Source organism: Esox lucius, chromosome 7 (assembly GCF_011004845.1).
Source record: "Esox lucius isolate fEsoLuc1 chromosome 7, fEsoLuc1.pri, whole genome shotgun sequence".
Taxonomy (NCBI): Eukaryota; Metazoa; Chordata; class Actinopteri; order Esociformes; family Esocidae; genus Esox; species Esox lucius.
Genome location: NC_047575.1, coordinates 49231369 through 49246258, shown reverse-complemented (window position 1 = coordinate 49246258; position 14890 = coordinate 49231369). Strand labels below are relative to the sequence as shown.

At 44.7% G+C, this 14890-nt stretch overlaps 1 protein-coding gene across 1 annotated transcript; it reads left to right on the top strand.

Moving 5' to 3' along the window:
- Positions 1-4558: 4558 nt before the first annotated feature.
- On the top strand, positions 4559-11477 carry LOC105026637. Its single transcript, XM_034293091.1, has 7 exons — positions 4559-4851; positions 5694-5889; positions 6338-6466; positions 6805-7124; positions 7569-7664; positions 9977-10018; positions 10599-11477. The coding sequence occupies exons 1-6, from the start codon at positions 4664-4666 to the stop codon at positions 10008-10010; spliced, it is 963 nt and encodes a 320-aa protein (XP_034148982.1). The 5' UTR covers positions 4559-4663; the 3' UTR covers positions 10011-10018; positions 10599-11477.
- The last annotated feature ends 3413 nt before the right edge of the window (positions 11478-14890 follow it).

The following is a 14890-nucleotide window of genomic DNA, read 5'->3' as shown; positions in this document are numbered from 1 at the left end:
ATGAACAGAGCTATAACAGCACTGTGATATATCAGGGGTCACAGAGGATGAACAGAGCTATAACAGCACTGTGATATATCAGGGGTCACAGAGGATGAACAGAGCTGTAACAGCACTGTGATATATCAGGGGTCACAGAGGATGAACAGAGCTGTAACAGCACTGTGATATATCAGGGGTCACAGAGGATGAACAGAGCTGTAACAGCACTGTGATATATCAGGGGTCACAGAGGATGAACAGAGCTATAACAGCACTGTGATATATCAGGGGTCACAGAGGATGAACAGAGCTATAACAGCACTGTGATATATCAGGGGTCACAGAGGATAAACAGAGCTATAACAGCACTGTGATATATCAGGGGTCACAGAGGATGAACAGAGCTATAACAGCACTGTGATATATCAGGGGTCACAGAGGATGAACAGAGCTATAACAGCACTGTGATATATCAGGGGTCACAGAGGATGAACAGAGCTATAACAGCACTGTGATATATCAGGGGTCACAGAGGATGAACAGAGCTATAACAGCACTGTGATATAACAGGGGTCACAGAGGATGAACAGAGCTATAACAGCACTGTGATATATCAGGGGTCACAGAGGATGAACAGAGCTATAACAGCACTGTGATATATCAGGGGTCACAGAGGATGGGCTTGAGGAGGTAGAGGAGGTGTTTCTCTGTTCTGCAGTGTTGCAGGGTTTCTCTGTCATCAGTGACAGGCTGAACTGTGACCTCTGAGTCCATTGAGACAGTGGTTGTGAGTTGAGGGGTTGAGCAACAGTCGTTAAACTATGTTAAATATTTACTGTTACAAGACAAAGAGACTGGGACACACACGCACACACACACACACAGATGTCCCATGCATGCACACACACACACACACAGACACACGTAGACGTCCCATGCATACACACATGCACACACACAGACATCCCATGCATATACACACACACACACACAGATGTCCCATGCATACACACACACACACACACAACCACGCAGATGTTCCATGCATACACACACACACACACGCAGATGTCCCATGCATACACACACACACACACACAACCACGCAGATGTTCCATGCATACACACACACACACACGCAGATGTCCCATGCATACACACACACACACACACACAGATGTCCCATGCATACACACACACACACACACAACCACGCAGATGTTCCATGCATACACACACACACACACGCAGATGTCCCATGCATACACACACACACACACGCAGATGTCCCATGCATACACACACACACGCAGATGTCCCATGCATACACACACACACACGCAGATGTCCCATGCATACACACACACACACGCAGATGTCCCATGCATACACACACACGCAGATGTCCCATGCATACACACGCACACGCAGATGTCCCATGCATACACACGCACACGCAGATGTCCCATGCATACACATGCACACATCCTCCTCACTCCTCTTTGCTACCAGGTCAAGGACAGACTCAAGATCGTGGCTCAATGATCATCCTGTGAAAATGTTATGGGTTCATATAAAACACAATGCCAACTGTTAGTTTGATGACAATAAGCGGCCAGGATCCATCACGTACATAGGTTACTGATTATATGGCGCACACACACACGCACATACACAGGAGCAAAGATTAGACAGGGAAGAACTTGACCTGTGTGGTGAAACTTGTTTAGGAAGGAACCTAATGTTAAACATTTGTCTAGTGGTGGTAGTCAGTCAATTTGGCCTTCTTTCCATTGCTTCTCAACTCTCATTTGTTTTGTATGAATTCACATTTTTCTTAAACATCTATATGATCAAAATAAAGTACAAAAGTCACTTTTATCAACACACCATCTTTGTTATTGATGCAAACCTAATTCCCATAGATACTGTAGCTCAGAAGAAAAGAGACCACCCCCTCCCTCTACAGATTTATAAAGTGTAATCCCTTCAATTAATTCCAAACAACATTTCCAGAATGTGATATACATGGATCTTCTGTGGTTTTGGAAAAACGTGTGACAGGGAAAACTCTTTGCTTGTGTAGTCAAATCTTGCTCTGAGAAGGACGACGTTGCCTGTGACTACGACATAAGAGTGTAGAGCATGTTACCACTGCCTTCTACTGGTGACAGACAGCATAAACATATTGAAATAGGAAACCTGAGGTGTAGCCCAGTTTACCACTGCCTCCTACTGGTGACAGACAGCATAAACATATTGAAATAGGAAACCTGAGGTGTAGCCCATTTTACCACTGCCTCCTACTGGTGACAGACAGCATAAACATATTGAAATAGGAAACCTGAGGTGTAGCCCATTTTACCCCTGCATCCTACTGGTGACAGACAGCTTAAACATATTGAAATAGGAAACCTGAGGCGTAGCCCATTTTACCACTGCCTCTTACTGGTGACAGACAGCATAAGCACATTTCAGTAGGAAACCTGAGGTGTAGCCCATTATACCACTGCCTCTTACTGGTGACAGACAGCATAAGCACATTTCAGTAGGAAACCTGAGGTGTAGCCCATTATACCACTGCCTCTTACTGGTGACAGACAGCATAAACACATTTCAATAGGAAACCTATGGAAGACAAGTGAATGAAGTAACAGTTCAAATATATCTCTGAAATAGTGGAAAACGTAAATCGATACAAAAATGTGACCATACATTTTGGGTCCGTCTTTCTCACACACCTCCAGAAGACATCTGGTTGCTGGTTGGTGGACCTAATCTATCCGGTTTACTGGACAAATAAAGGACAGTCTAAAAGAGACTACAACACATGACAGACGGCTGCAACACTAAGAAACTACACCACATATAACAGGACCATAAAATCATATAACAGCAAGACCATTGTAGGTTAACATAATGACCATAGCCTAACACCAAGACCAGAGTAGGTTAACATAATGACCATAGCCTAACACCAAGACCATATGGACAAAGACCAGAATAGGCAAACACCAACCCCATTGCAAACACCCTTCTCCATCAACTGAGATGCAGACCCCAATCAGGGAATCAGCAGGTTTTATAATAATAATAAATTATATACTTAAAAATAAATAATTGATGAACATATAAAATATGTCTCAAGAGTTGCTTATTTTCATCTTTGAAACATTGCAAAAATCAGAAACTTTTAATCAAAAACTGATGCAGAAAACTAGTCAATGCTTTTATTACTTCCAGACTAGATTACTGCACTGCTCTTCTTTCAGGTTACGCTGACAAATCAATAAATAAACTTCAATTAGTGCTGAACACGGCTGCTAGAATCCTAACTAGAACAAACAAATTTGAACACATTACTCCTGTCCTAGCTTCCTTACACTGGCTGCCTGTTAGTGTTAGGGCTGATTTTAAGGTTTTACTGTTAACCTATAAATCAATACATGGACTTGCTCCTACTTACCTTGCTGAAATGATCCAGCCATACATACCTACACGTAACCTACGATCGCAATATGCAGGTCTTTTAATTGTACCTAGAATTTCTGAACAAACAGCCGGAGGCAGGGCCTTCTCTCATAGAGCTCCACTACTGTGGAATGATCTGCCAATTAAGGTTAGAAATGCAAACCCCCCCCAGATAGGGCCACAGTGTCGCCAAACCCCCCTGCCTCAGTCCCAAGATCTTACGCTGCTATATTATTGTGCTGGAGGAATAGGGTCAGTTCTCCTTCTCCAGTAAGATCTCCTTCTCCACTATAAATCCTTGTTGATATGAGGAATGCATTTTCTGAATTTTCCCAGTCTACCCAGTCAATTTTCCCGTTTTGAACTTAGGAGGACATGAGGTCCTAGCCCACACCTGCGGAGTACTTGGCTTGAAAGACCCGTTGCTGTCCCTGTCCAAAGCCCTCCTGGTTGTGTTGCAGATCAAGATGATACCTGAGGATTTCAGCTGCCACTGTGCTGAGTGCTGACACCTCCCCCTCCCCCGTGTTGTCCCTGTCCTTGTCCATCTGGTCATGCTTCTGACCTGGGCTAAGTTTAAATAGACTCTAGACTCACCCACATGCATTTATAAATTATTACAATTGTAATCTTAATATGTTCACCCGGCACAGTCAGAAGAGGACTGGTCACCCCTCTGAGCTTGGTCCTCTCTAGGTTTCTTCCTAAATTTCAGCCTTCTTAGGGAGTTTTTCCTAGCCAGTGAAATTCAACACTACTGTTGTTTGCTCCTTGGGGTTTAAGGCCGGGTGTTTTGTAAAAGCACTTTGTGACAACTGCTTATGTAAAAAGGGCTTTATAAATACATTTGATTGATTGATTGACACAGTTCTCCGAACACGTTCTGAGGACCAAAAGGCACTACATAAGAACACCCACCCAGGTGCAAAACCTTTCAACGCCTTGGAGGGATGGATGACTATAACTGTCCTACTGTTTTTGTCCGCTGGAGCGCAAAGCTCACTGCACTGAGCGAGAAAGCAACGTCTGGTTCCATTTCACTTCGCAAACCCTTCTCTTCCAAGTAATTAAATGGGGACCTAAACATCTGGAAACGTGAAAGCACTACAGAACAGGATGCACATTTAATATAACTATCGCCCTCGTATGTTCACCAGTAATTTCAGCAGATATTTTGACCAAGACCTAAACAAAGGCGCTAGGAGTCGAAATGGAATTCACTTGGGAAAGTTTGGAACGCTTCGGGACAACGTCGACCAATCAGAGGAGGCCGTGGTCTGCCAGTCCCAGCTGGGGAGTGGTCGCGAGGGGAGAGGTCCGCCGCCAAATTCAAACACAGAAAGACAAAGTCCCGAGTGCATCCAACGAAAGAGGAGCAAATCCTACTTTAACTACAAGGTACATATCTTAATATTGCTAACGCACTTTCATTTGGTGTTTCCGTAATGTATGATGAATGTGTTTACAACGATAGCTTATTCACTACTGTTTATGAACGCTTGCCTAAGCTAAAAAGATGTGGACACACATTTAAGTCGTTAACGTTAGCTTGAAATGGTATCTTGCTAGCTAACGTAACGTTACTCTGAAGCTCAATGCAAGCTAGAGGGCAAGTTACACTTTTATAAATAGAAAAATAATATTTAGCTACGTGTTTGTTGATAATGACAATGCGGCGCTTACCATGTGAAATCAGTTCGCTAGCTTGGTCATTTTGACTGGGTAACTTGGCCATTAAAACAAACAAATAACATTTTCTTTACGGCGCCACTTTAATATGCATGACGAATTGTAAACAAAGGCCGTCCGGATCGACTCCCCTTTTAATAGACAACTGGTCGCCGGGAAAGGGAAAAGCTACGCATTTCAAGCCTCCTGCTCATTTCCCCCAACCTTCAAATCAAAATCGCTATGCAGTGTTCTCAGGGTGAGGAGTTCACTACAAAACAAGTTTGTCAGATGCGTTTCGTGACCCCACATACCCCCATATCTTATTTTGTGTAGTTCTATCTGTCTAGGTAGAGTTAGTCTATCTTCGTGGACCAAGGAAAGATTGGCCCACCATAATATCCCAGTTTAGTTATTTGCCTGTCTTCTACATTGACCTGGAGTTAAAGTAGAAAACGTGCTGATCCGGAGGTCTAATCAACTCCATAGGTGATCTCTTATGTTTAGTGGGTCAGTCTGTCCCAGCCCCATACCACACTAACACTGCCTCTTCTCTGATTGGTCAAACGCAGCATGTTTTCGGCAGGGAAGAGTGGTCGAGGCGGGGCATGGAGGGCCCACCATGTTTTGGAGGAGTCAGATGGGGGTGAAGCAGACTCCCCCCAGGGTCCGCCAGCCCCCGACCGCTTTAGAAAGCTCCGCTCCTCCTCCTCCCTCAACTCCCTCCACATGACACTGAAGAAGAGGCTGCCCCTGCGCTCTGTCCAGGTAATAACAGACAGCGCTCTGTCCGTGGAATAACAGACAGCGCTCTGTCCGTGGAATAACAGACAGCGCTCTGTCCGTGGAATAACAGACAGCGCTCTGTCCGTGGAATAACAGACAGCGCTCTGTCCGTGGAATAACAGACAGCGCTCTGTCCAGGTAATAACAGACAGCGCTCTGTCCAGGTAATAACAGACAGCGCTCTGTCCAGGTAATAACAGACAGCGCTCTGTCCAGGTAATAACAGACAGCGCTCTGTCCGTGGAATAACAGACAGCGCTCTGTCCGGGGAATAACAGACAGCGCTCTGTCCGGGGAATAACAGACAGCAACTGGCTTGTCTGTACAGGTTGATAGGAACTGGCTGAACCTTAACCCCTATGACCTCTCCATCCAGGGTGTGCCTCCCTATAGTCCTGTAAGATAATGAAGTGGTTTAATGTATCTCCAGACCAACTCTTTGCCAGAACCAGAGCTGACCCCTGACCCCACCTGGGAGAGCCTGCAGGCCAATCAGAAGACCAGCACTGTCCAACAGCTCACACGCAGCGCACGCAATCACATCGGGGGAGTTTACCAGGTAGGACGGACCAGCAGTTTACCAGGTAGGACGGACCAGCAGTTTACCAGGTAGGACAGAACAGCAGTTTACCAGGTAGGACAGAACAGCAGTTTACCAGGTAGGACAGAACAGCAGTTTACCAGGTAGGACGGACCAGCAGTTTACCAGGTAGGACGGACCAGCAGTTTACCAGACCAGCAGGATCTTTCAAAATGCAGCTTTGGCTGCAGCACCCCGAGACTGATCACCATATTAGTAAATACCTGTATTCCCTATTTCTCTCTTTTGGTCTCTCTCTACCCTGTCTGTCCTCCCTATATGCTCTCTCTTCACCTCTCTAAACCTCCTCCCCCCAGAGATTCCAGAGGAGCAGAGCGGAGTCACGTGAGGAGTCTCTGGTGTCCACGCCTGGTCGAGTGTGTGAGGGAACAGACAACAGCATGGGGGTCTCCTCTCGTACCCCCAGACGCACCCCTGTCCGTTCCACCACACTCCTCCCCTCCACAACACCCAAACGCACCGCCAGAGCCGGCACACCCAAACGCACCCCTGGTGGGGGGGGGAGTCCTGAGGAGCGGGTGAGAGGGGTGAAGAACGGGGGAGGGAGGAGACAACTGGTTCGTATGGCAGCACTACGAAGCCCCTTTGCCTCTCCCAACACCCAGAGCCTCAGACGGTGAGCACACACACACACACACACACCCAGAGCCTCAGACGGTGAGCACACACACACACACACACACACACACCCAGAGCCTCAGACGGTGAGCACACACACACACACACACACCCAGAGCCTCAGACGGTGAGCACTCACACACACACACACACCCAGAGCCTCAGACGGTGAGCACACACACACACCCAGAGCCTCAGACGGTGAGCACTCACACACACACCCAGAGCCTCAGACGGTGAGCACACACACACACACACACCCAGAGCCTCAGACGGTGAGCACACACACACACCCAGAGCCTCAGACGGTGAGCACTCACACACACACACACTCCCAGAGCCTCAGACGGTGAGCACACTCACACACACACACATGCACACTGACCAGAACATTCTGTTATTGACAGGAATCTCTGTGATTGGTCCTGTGTGTGATTGACAGGATGTTTGACCGGGACCTGGAGAGTGTGTCCAGCGGCCTCAGGAAGCTGAAACGTCTGTCCCAGGCTTTTGATGATGTAATCGGGAAAGATGACCGGTGAGAACACTTTAATTCTGACAGTTACCACAGGCCTTCAGTTTAATCTGTGTTGTATTACTGTGTAGGTTATCTGCTGGTTTAATCTGTGTTGTATTACTGTGTAGGTTATCTGCTGGTTAAATCTGTGATGTATTACTCTGTAGATTATCTGTGTTGTTTTACTGTGTCGGTTATCTGCTGGTTTAATCTGTGATGTATTACTCTGTAGATTATCTGTGTTGTTTTACTGTGTCGGTTATCTGCTGGTTTAATCTGTGATGTATTACTCTGTAGATTATCTGTGTTGTTTTACTGTGTCGGTTATCTGCTGGTTTAATCTGTGATGTATTACTCTGTAGATTATCTGTGTTGTTTTACTGTGTCGGTTATCTGCTGGTTTAATCTGTGATGTATTACTCTGTAGATTATCTGTGTTGTTTTACTGTGTCGGTTATCTGCTGGTTTAATCTGTGATGTATTACTCTGTAGATTATCTGTGTTGTTTTACTGTGTCGGTTATCTGCTGGTTTAATCTGTGATGTATTACTCTGTAGATTATCTGTGTTGTTTTACTGTGTCGGTTATCTGCTGGTTTAATCTGTGATGTATTACTCTGTAGATTATCTGTGTTGTTTTACTGTGTCGGTTATCTGCTGGTTTAATCTGTGATGTATTACTCTGTAGATTATCTGTGTTGTTTTACTGTGTAGGTTATCTGCTGGTTTAATCTGTGTTGTATTACTGTGTAGGTTATCTGCTGGTTAAATCTGTGTTGTATTAGTTATCTGCTGGTTTAATCTGTGTTGTATTACTGTGTAGGTTATCTGCTGGTTTAATCTGTGTTGTTTTACTGTGTCGGTTATCTGCTGGTTTAATCTGTGATGTATTACTCTGTAGATTATCTGTGTTGTTTTACTGTGTCGGTTATCTGCTGGTTTAATCTGTGATGTATTACTCTGTAGATTATCTGTGTTGTTTTACTGTGTCGGTTATCTGCTGGTTTAATCTGTGATGTATTACTCTGTAGATTATCTGTGTTGTTTTACTGTGTCGGTTATCTGCTGGTTTACTACTGTTGTATTATTATTGTTCTGAATTCTGTTGTGTAAAGAGGGGTGGGGTGGTTGCGGGACACGTCATCACTTCCTGTTATGTCCAGTCCCGTGTTTCCTGTCCACATCTAACTGGCTGTAACGGTCCTGTTCCCCTGACACACTGCAGCTGTTGTCTCGTCCACACACACATTCCTTTCCCGCCTTGCCGGATTCAAACTGCGTCTGGTTGTGCGTGGTCTGTGCGTTAGGGAGGGGCCTGGGTTTAGGGAGTTTTGGGGTATTCCTCTGGAATTGAAACCAGGTGGACATTTACATGAAGTCATTTAGCAGACGTTCTTATCCCGAAGAACCTCCTGTATTGAATGTATACATTTTCACTCTTCATCCTGGTCATGTGGGAATGATCCACAACCCTAGTCTGCTGTCTAAGCTACAGAGGACCTGGGTGTTGATGAACACATGATCTCACCCTGATACAATGCATGTATTCTGATGGGGTGCATATGGTGTGTGAGAGAGGTCAGGAGGAGAGCCTCGATGACCTTGTGTATTATCCAGTAAATTCCTCTTCCTGTTAGTCTTCCCTCAGCACTCCTCATTATGTCACAACTCCGAGGTAAAACTTGGGCCTCGTTCTGAAAACCTTTTTATGTTACTTATGTTTCAGTATGTTTTATTTATATTACAATGTTACTTGTCCGGCTTTGTTATAGAAAGTTCATTTTCTGGATTGTACTGTCAGGAGCTCGTTTTTATGCAGAACAGTAAGAGCTGTATTTCTCATTAGTTTTACTGGGAGAGGTTAGGCAGTGTAAGTATGTGTACAATGTCCTGAGTCCATAACTCTTCCAACTGCTAGAGGGAAACCAGTTAAAACCCTGTAACCCTGTCACGTGACAGTTAAAGCCCCATTACCTGTAACCCTGTCACGTGACAGTTAAAGCCCCATTACCTGTAACCCTGTCACGTCACCGTTAAAGCCCCATTACCTGTAACCCTGTCACGTGACAGTTAAAGCCCCATTACCTGTAACCCTGTCACGTGACAGTTAAAGCCCCATTACCTGTAACCCTGTCACGTCACCGTTAAAGCCCCATTACCTGTAACCCTGTCACGTGACAGTTAAAGCCCCATTACCTGTAACCCTGTCACGTCACAGTTAAAGCCCCATTACCTGTAACCCTGTCATGTCACCGTTAAAGCCCCATTACCTGTAACCCTGTCACGTCACAGTTAAAGTCCTAATCTCTGTAACCCTTTTGTTTCCTCTTGCAGAAGAACGGCCAGATACTCTCTAATCACGGAGTAGAACGCCAGGTAACCTCACCTAGTTGTTCACACCAACCGCCAGTCTAACTCAACTAACACCATGACAGAGAAAACCACTGCTGTTCTGAATGGTCGGGGTGTGACCGAGGCCACTAACTGACCGGACCCAGATGAACTACCCAGAGATATCTAAAGGTTTGGCTGAACTAGGCCGGCCCAAACCTGTTCCTTGGGTGATTTGACAGTTTCCAACCAGCTGGTCATCAGAAACGGATGTGCTGGATTAGTGTTGTAAAAGGAACCGATGGGACTGTATCTCTCCAGGAACTGGGTTGGGCGTCCCTGTGCTTAACTGGGTTGGGCGTCCCTGTGCTTAACTGGGTTGGGCGTCCCTGTGTTTAACTGGGTTGGGCGTCCCTGTGTTTAACTGGGTTGGGCGTCCCTGTGTTTAACTGGGTTGGGCGTCCCTGTGCTTAACTGGGTTGGGCGTCCCTGTGCTTAACTGGGTTGGGCGTCCCTGTGCTTAACAGAATGCAGGATGGAGGGAACTCACTGGATTTGTCCAATAGAAATACTTTGACAAATTCTGAAACGAAAAGCCTAATCCCCCCCTTGTCCTTTGTCGCAGAGTCATATGGAGGGCTGGTGATTAGGAGCCTGGCGGGAAAATGAGCTGATCCTACCTTCACCATTACACACTCCCTCAGCTACACCCACAAGCCTGTCTTTTGTTACATCCTGGCAACCCACAGGGCTACTTCCTACCAGCCTGTCTGTGTGTTGCCTGTCTATTTTGTATTCTGCACACCTATGTTAATGTATAAGTATTCTATGCTGTAACCAGACGGTTTCTGTGTTAATGTATTTTAATCTGTTCTATGTTACCCTGTCTGGTTCTGTGTTTTCTACATTCTGGGATGTCAAGGTACAGTTGATGATGTTGGAAATGTTGCGTATTGGGGTTTCCTCTTGACATTGAGATAAAACATTTTGTAGCTTTACTGGGCAAGTCAATTAAGAACATTTACTTTGTTTACAACGACAGCCCAGCAAATACCAAACATTACACTAATATTCTGACAGAGCTAATATGCTTAGAGATCAGTCCTATAAGTAGTTGTACTGTAGTTGTACTATACGGAACCTCTAGTAGGGATGTTTACAGGTTCAATCTGTTTGATATCAAAGAGGACCCCTGTATAGACCCGGGCCAGTACCCCTGTATAGTCAGGGTTAGCTGATGTGGGTTTTCTGTCTCCGGGGCCCTGTGTTGACGACGATAGTCCACTCTGTAGATTGGATCCTGTCCTGGGTGTGACCTGTACTAGGTGTGACCTGTCCTGGGTGTGACCTGATACTGTGCCATCTGCTGGGAGAACTACAGCTACTGTTCAGCAGCAATAGTGGTTACTGTTAACCTAACTAACCTTTAAACAAGCTATTTAATTAACTGTCAAGTTTTATATAAACATTGTGCCAAGTTTTATATAAACAAAACTTAATAAAACGTCCCTTTTGTTTTTGTGTTGGAGCAGTGGGTTCTATTGGTAAAATAGAACAGCACAGGTTGTCTGTCCTATGAGAGGTCATGGGTCATCAGCATTTATAAGAGGACACCCTTTTCATTCTCTTGACCATTTACAGTTAAAAGGTGCATGTGACTCGATTTGTTCCAGAGGCCCTCCTCTACCACACATCTTCACGGATATATACGAGATCAGATTATCCCAGATCAGATCAGATATACACTGTATGACCAAATGTATGTGGACACCTTACCATTACACCCATGAGTTCTGTTGGACATCCTGAAACCATGGGCATTCACATTTGTAGATAACATTTTAGAGTGTCTCTGTAGGAATTTGTGCCCATTCAGCCAAAAGAGCGTTTGTGAGTTCAGGCACTGATGTTGGATGAGAAGGCCTGGCTCCCAATCACCGTTCCAATTCATCCCACAGGTGTTCAGTGTGGTTGAGGTCAAGGTTCTGTGGAGGCCACTGGAGTTCCTCCACACCAACCTCGTCTAACCATGTCTTTATGGACCCCGCTTTGTGCACAGGGGCATAGTCACACTGGAACAGGAAAGGGCCTTCCCCAAACTGTTGCCACAAAGTTGGAAGCACCAAATTGCCTAACATGACTTTCTATCTGGTAGCATTAAGATGACCCTTCAGTGGAAATAATCCCTGAAACAGCCCCAGACCTTTGTCCCTCCACCAAACTTTACAGTTGGCACTATGCATTCCAGTAAGTAGCGTTCTCCTGGCATCCACCACTGTCAGATTCATCTATCAGACTGCCAGCTGTGTTCTCTAGAGTAAATTATCACTTTAGAGAACACATTTCCAGAGTCTAGTGGTGGTGTGCTTTTACACCACTCCAATCGACGCCGGGCATTGTGCATGTTGATGTGAGCCTTGCATACAGCTGCTCAGCCATGGAAACCCATTTCGTGAAGCTCCCGACACAGTTCTTGTGCTGAAGTTTCCAGAGGCAATTTGGAACTGGTGGATAATGCAACAGATGATGGATGATTTATTTTTGGGCCACATGCTTCCGACGTCGGCGACCTCACTTAGTGAGTTTGTGTGGTCTACAAATTCCGCCTAGATGCCTCCACTTCACAACCACACACAGCTGACCATAGCATACACAGCTGACCGGGGCAAATCCAGTAGGGCATACATTTCACAAAATGACTTGGAGCAAATGTCATCCAATGACAGTGCCACATTTAAAGTGACTGAGCTCTTCAGTATGACCCATAGTACTGCCAATGTTTGTCCATGGAGATTTCATGACTATGCTGGATTTTAAGAACCTCTGAGCAATGTGTGTGTGGCTGAAACACCTGAACTCAATAATTAGTAGGGGTGTCCACAAACTTTTGGCTATTTCTTGTGTGTGTTTATATACAGGTGCTGGTCATAAAATTAGAATATCATCAAAAAGTTGATTTAGTTCAGTAATTCCATTCAAAAAGGGAAACTTGTATAATGTATACATTCATGCCACACAGACTGATATATTTCAAGTGTTTATTTCTTTTAATTGTGATGATTATAACTGACGAAAATTTGAATATTGTGAAAAGGTTCAATATTGAAGACACCTGGTGCCACACTCTAATCAGCTAATTAACCCAAAACACCTGCAAAGGCCTTTGAATGGTCTCTCAGTCTAGTTCTGTAGGCAACACAATCATGGGGAAGACTGCTGACTTGATAGCTGTCCAAAAGATGACCATTGACACCTTGCACAAGGAGGGCAAGACACAAAAGGTCATAGCTAAAGAGGCTGGCTGTTCACAGAGCTCTGTGTCCAAGCACATTAATAGAGAGGCGAAGGGAAGGAAAAGATGTGGTAGAAAAAATTGCAATAGCAACAGGGATAACCGCACCCTGGAGAGGATTGTGAAACAAAACCCATTCAAAAATGTGGGGGAGATTCACAAAGAGTGGACTGCAGCTGGAGTCAGTGCTTCAAGAACCACCACGCACAGACATATGCAAGAAATGGGTTTCAGCTGTCGCATTCCTTGTGTCAAGCCACTCTTGAACAAGACACAGCTTCAGAAGCGTCTTGCCTGGGCTAAAGACAAAAAGGACTGGACTGCTGCTGAGTTATCTTCTCTGATGAAAATAAATTTAGCATTTCCTTTGGAAATCAAGGTCCCAGAGTCTGGAGGAAGAGAGGAGAGGCACAGAATCCATGTTACTTGAAGTCCAGCGTAAAGTTTCCACAGTCAGTGATGGTTTGGGGTGCCATGTCATCTGCTGGTGTTGGTCCACTGTGTTTTCTGAGGTCCAAGGTCAACGCAGCCGTCTACCAGGAAGTTTTAGAGCATTTCATGCTTCCTGCTGCTGACCAACTTTATGGTGATGCAGATTTCATTTTCCAACAGGACTTGGCACCTGCACACAGTGCCAAAGCTACCAGTACCTGGTTTAAGGACCATGGTATCCCTGTTCTTAATTGGCCAGCAAACTTGCCTGACCTTCACCCTATAGAAAAACTATGGGGTATTGTGAAGAGGAAGATACGATATGCCAGACCCAACAATGCAGAAGAGCTGAAGGCCACTATCAGAGCAACCTGGGCTCTCATAACACCTGAGCAGTGCCACAGACTGATCGACTCCACGCCACTCCGCATTGCTGCAGTAATTCAGGCAAAAGGAGCCCCAACTAAGTATTGAGTGCTGTACATGCTCATACTTTTCATGTTCATACTTTTCAGTTGGCCAACATATCTAAAAATAATTTTTTTGTATTGGTCTTAAGTAATATTCAAATTTTCGGATTTTCATTAGTTGTCAGTTATAATCATCACAATTAAAAGAAACAAACATTTGAAATATATCAGTCTGTGTGGAATGAATAAATATAATATACAAGTTTCACTTTTTGAATGTAATTACTGAAATAAATCAACTTTTTGATGATATTCTAATTTTATGACCAGCACCTGTATATACACATACATACATACACACACACACACACACACACACACAAAATATTACTGACTTGTTGCCAATTGACCTAATTAGTTGTGATGTTCCACCAGGTTTAGTTTGTTTGCATTACACAATGTTTCCTGTGTTCTGGTGCCTCTGTCCCAACTCTTGAAACATGTTGCCGGCACCAGGGACCATGCATTTTCCTTGAAACTAACATTTCTCTGTTTCAACATTTGATATTCTCTTTGTACAATTGAATACAGGGTTTAAATTATTTGCACATCATTGTATTGTGTTTTTCATTTCAATTTACAGAGCATACAAACCTTTTTGAAAACAGGGTTGTAGAATAACAGATAAGACATAACTATTTATAACAGATTGAAATCTGGCTCTTTTTGGGAAACTCACCAAGAACGTAATAATTTGCTACCTATTTATTTCACATCTTTGTA

Excerpts from the sequence above, each read along its gene's own strand:
- LOC105026637 (XM_034293091.1), top strand. The coding sequence starts at position 4,664 with ATGGAATTCACTTGGGAAAGTTTGGAACGCTTCGGGACAACGTCGACC. Across the intron at positions 5,890-6,337 it reads TGCCCCTGCGCTCTGTCCAG|ACCAACTCTTTGCCAGAACC; the intron begins GTAATAACAGAC and ends ATGTATCTCCAG. Across the intron at positions 7,125-7,568 it reads AACACCCAGAGCCTCAGACG|GATGTTTGACCGGGACCTGG; the intron begins GTGAGCACACAC and ends TGTGATTGACAG.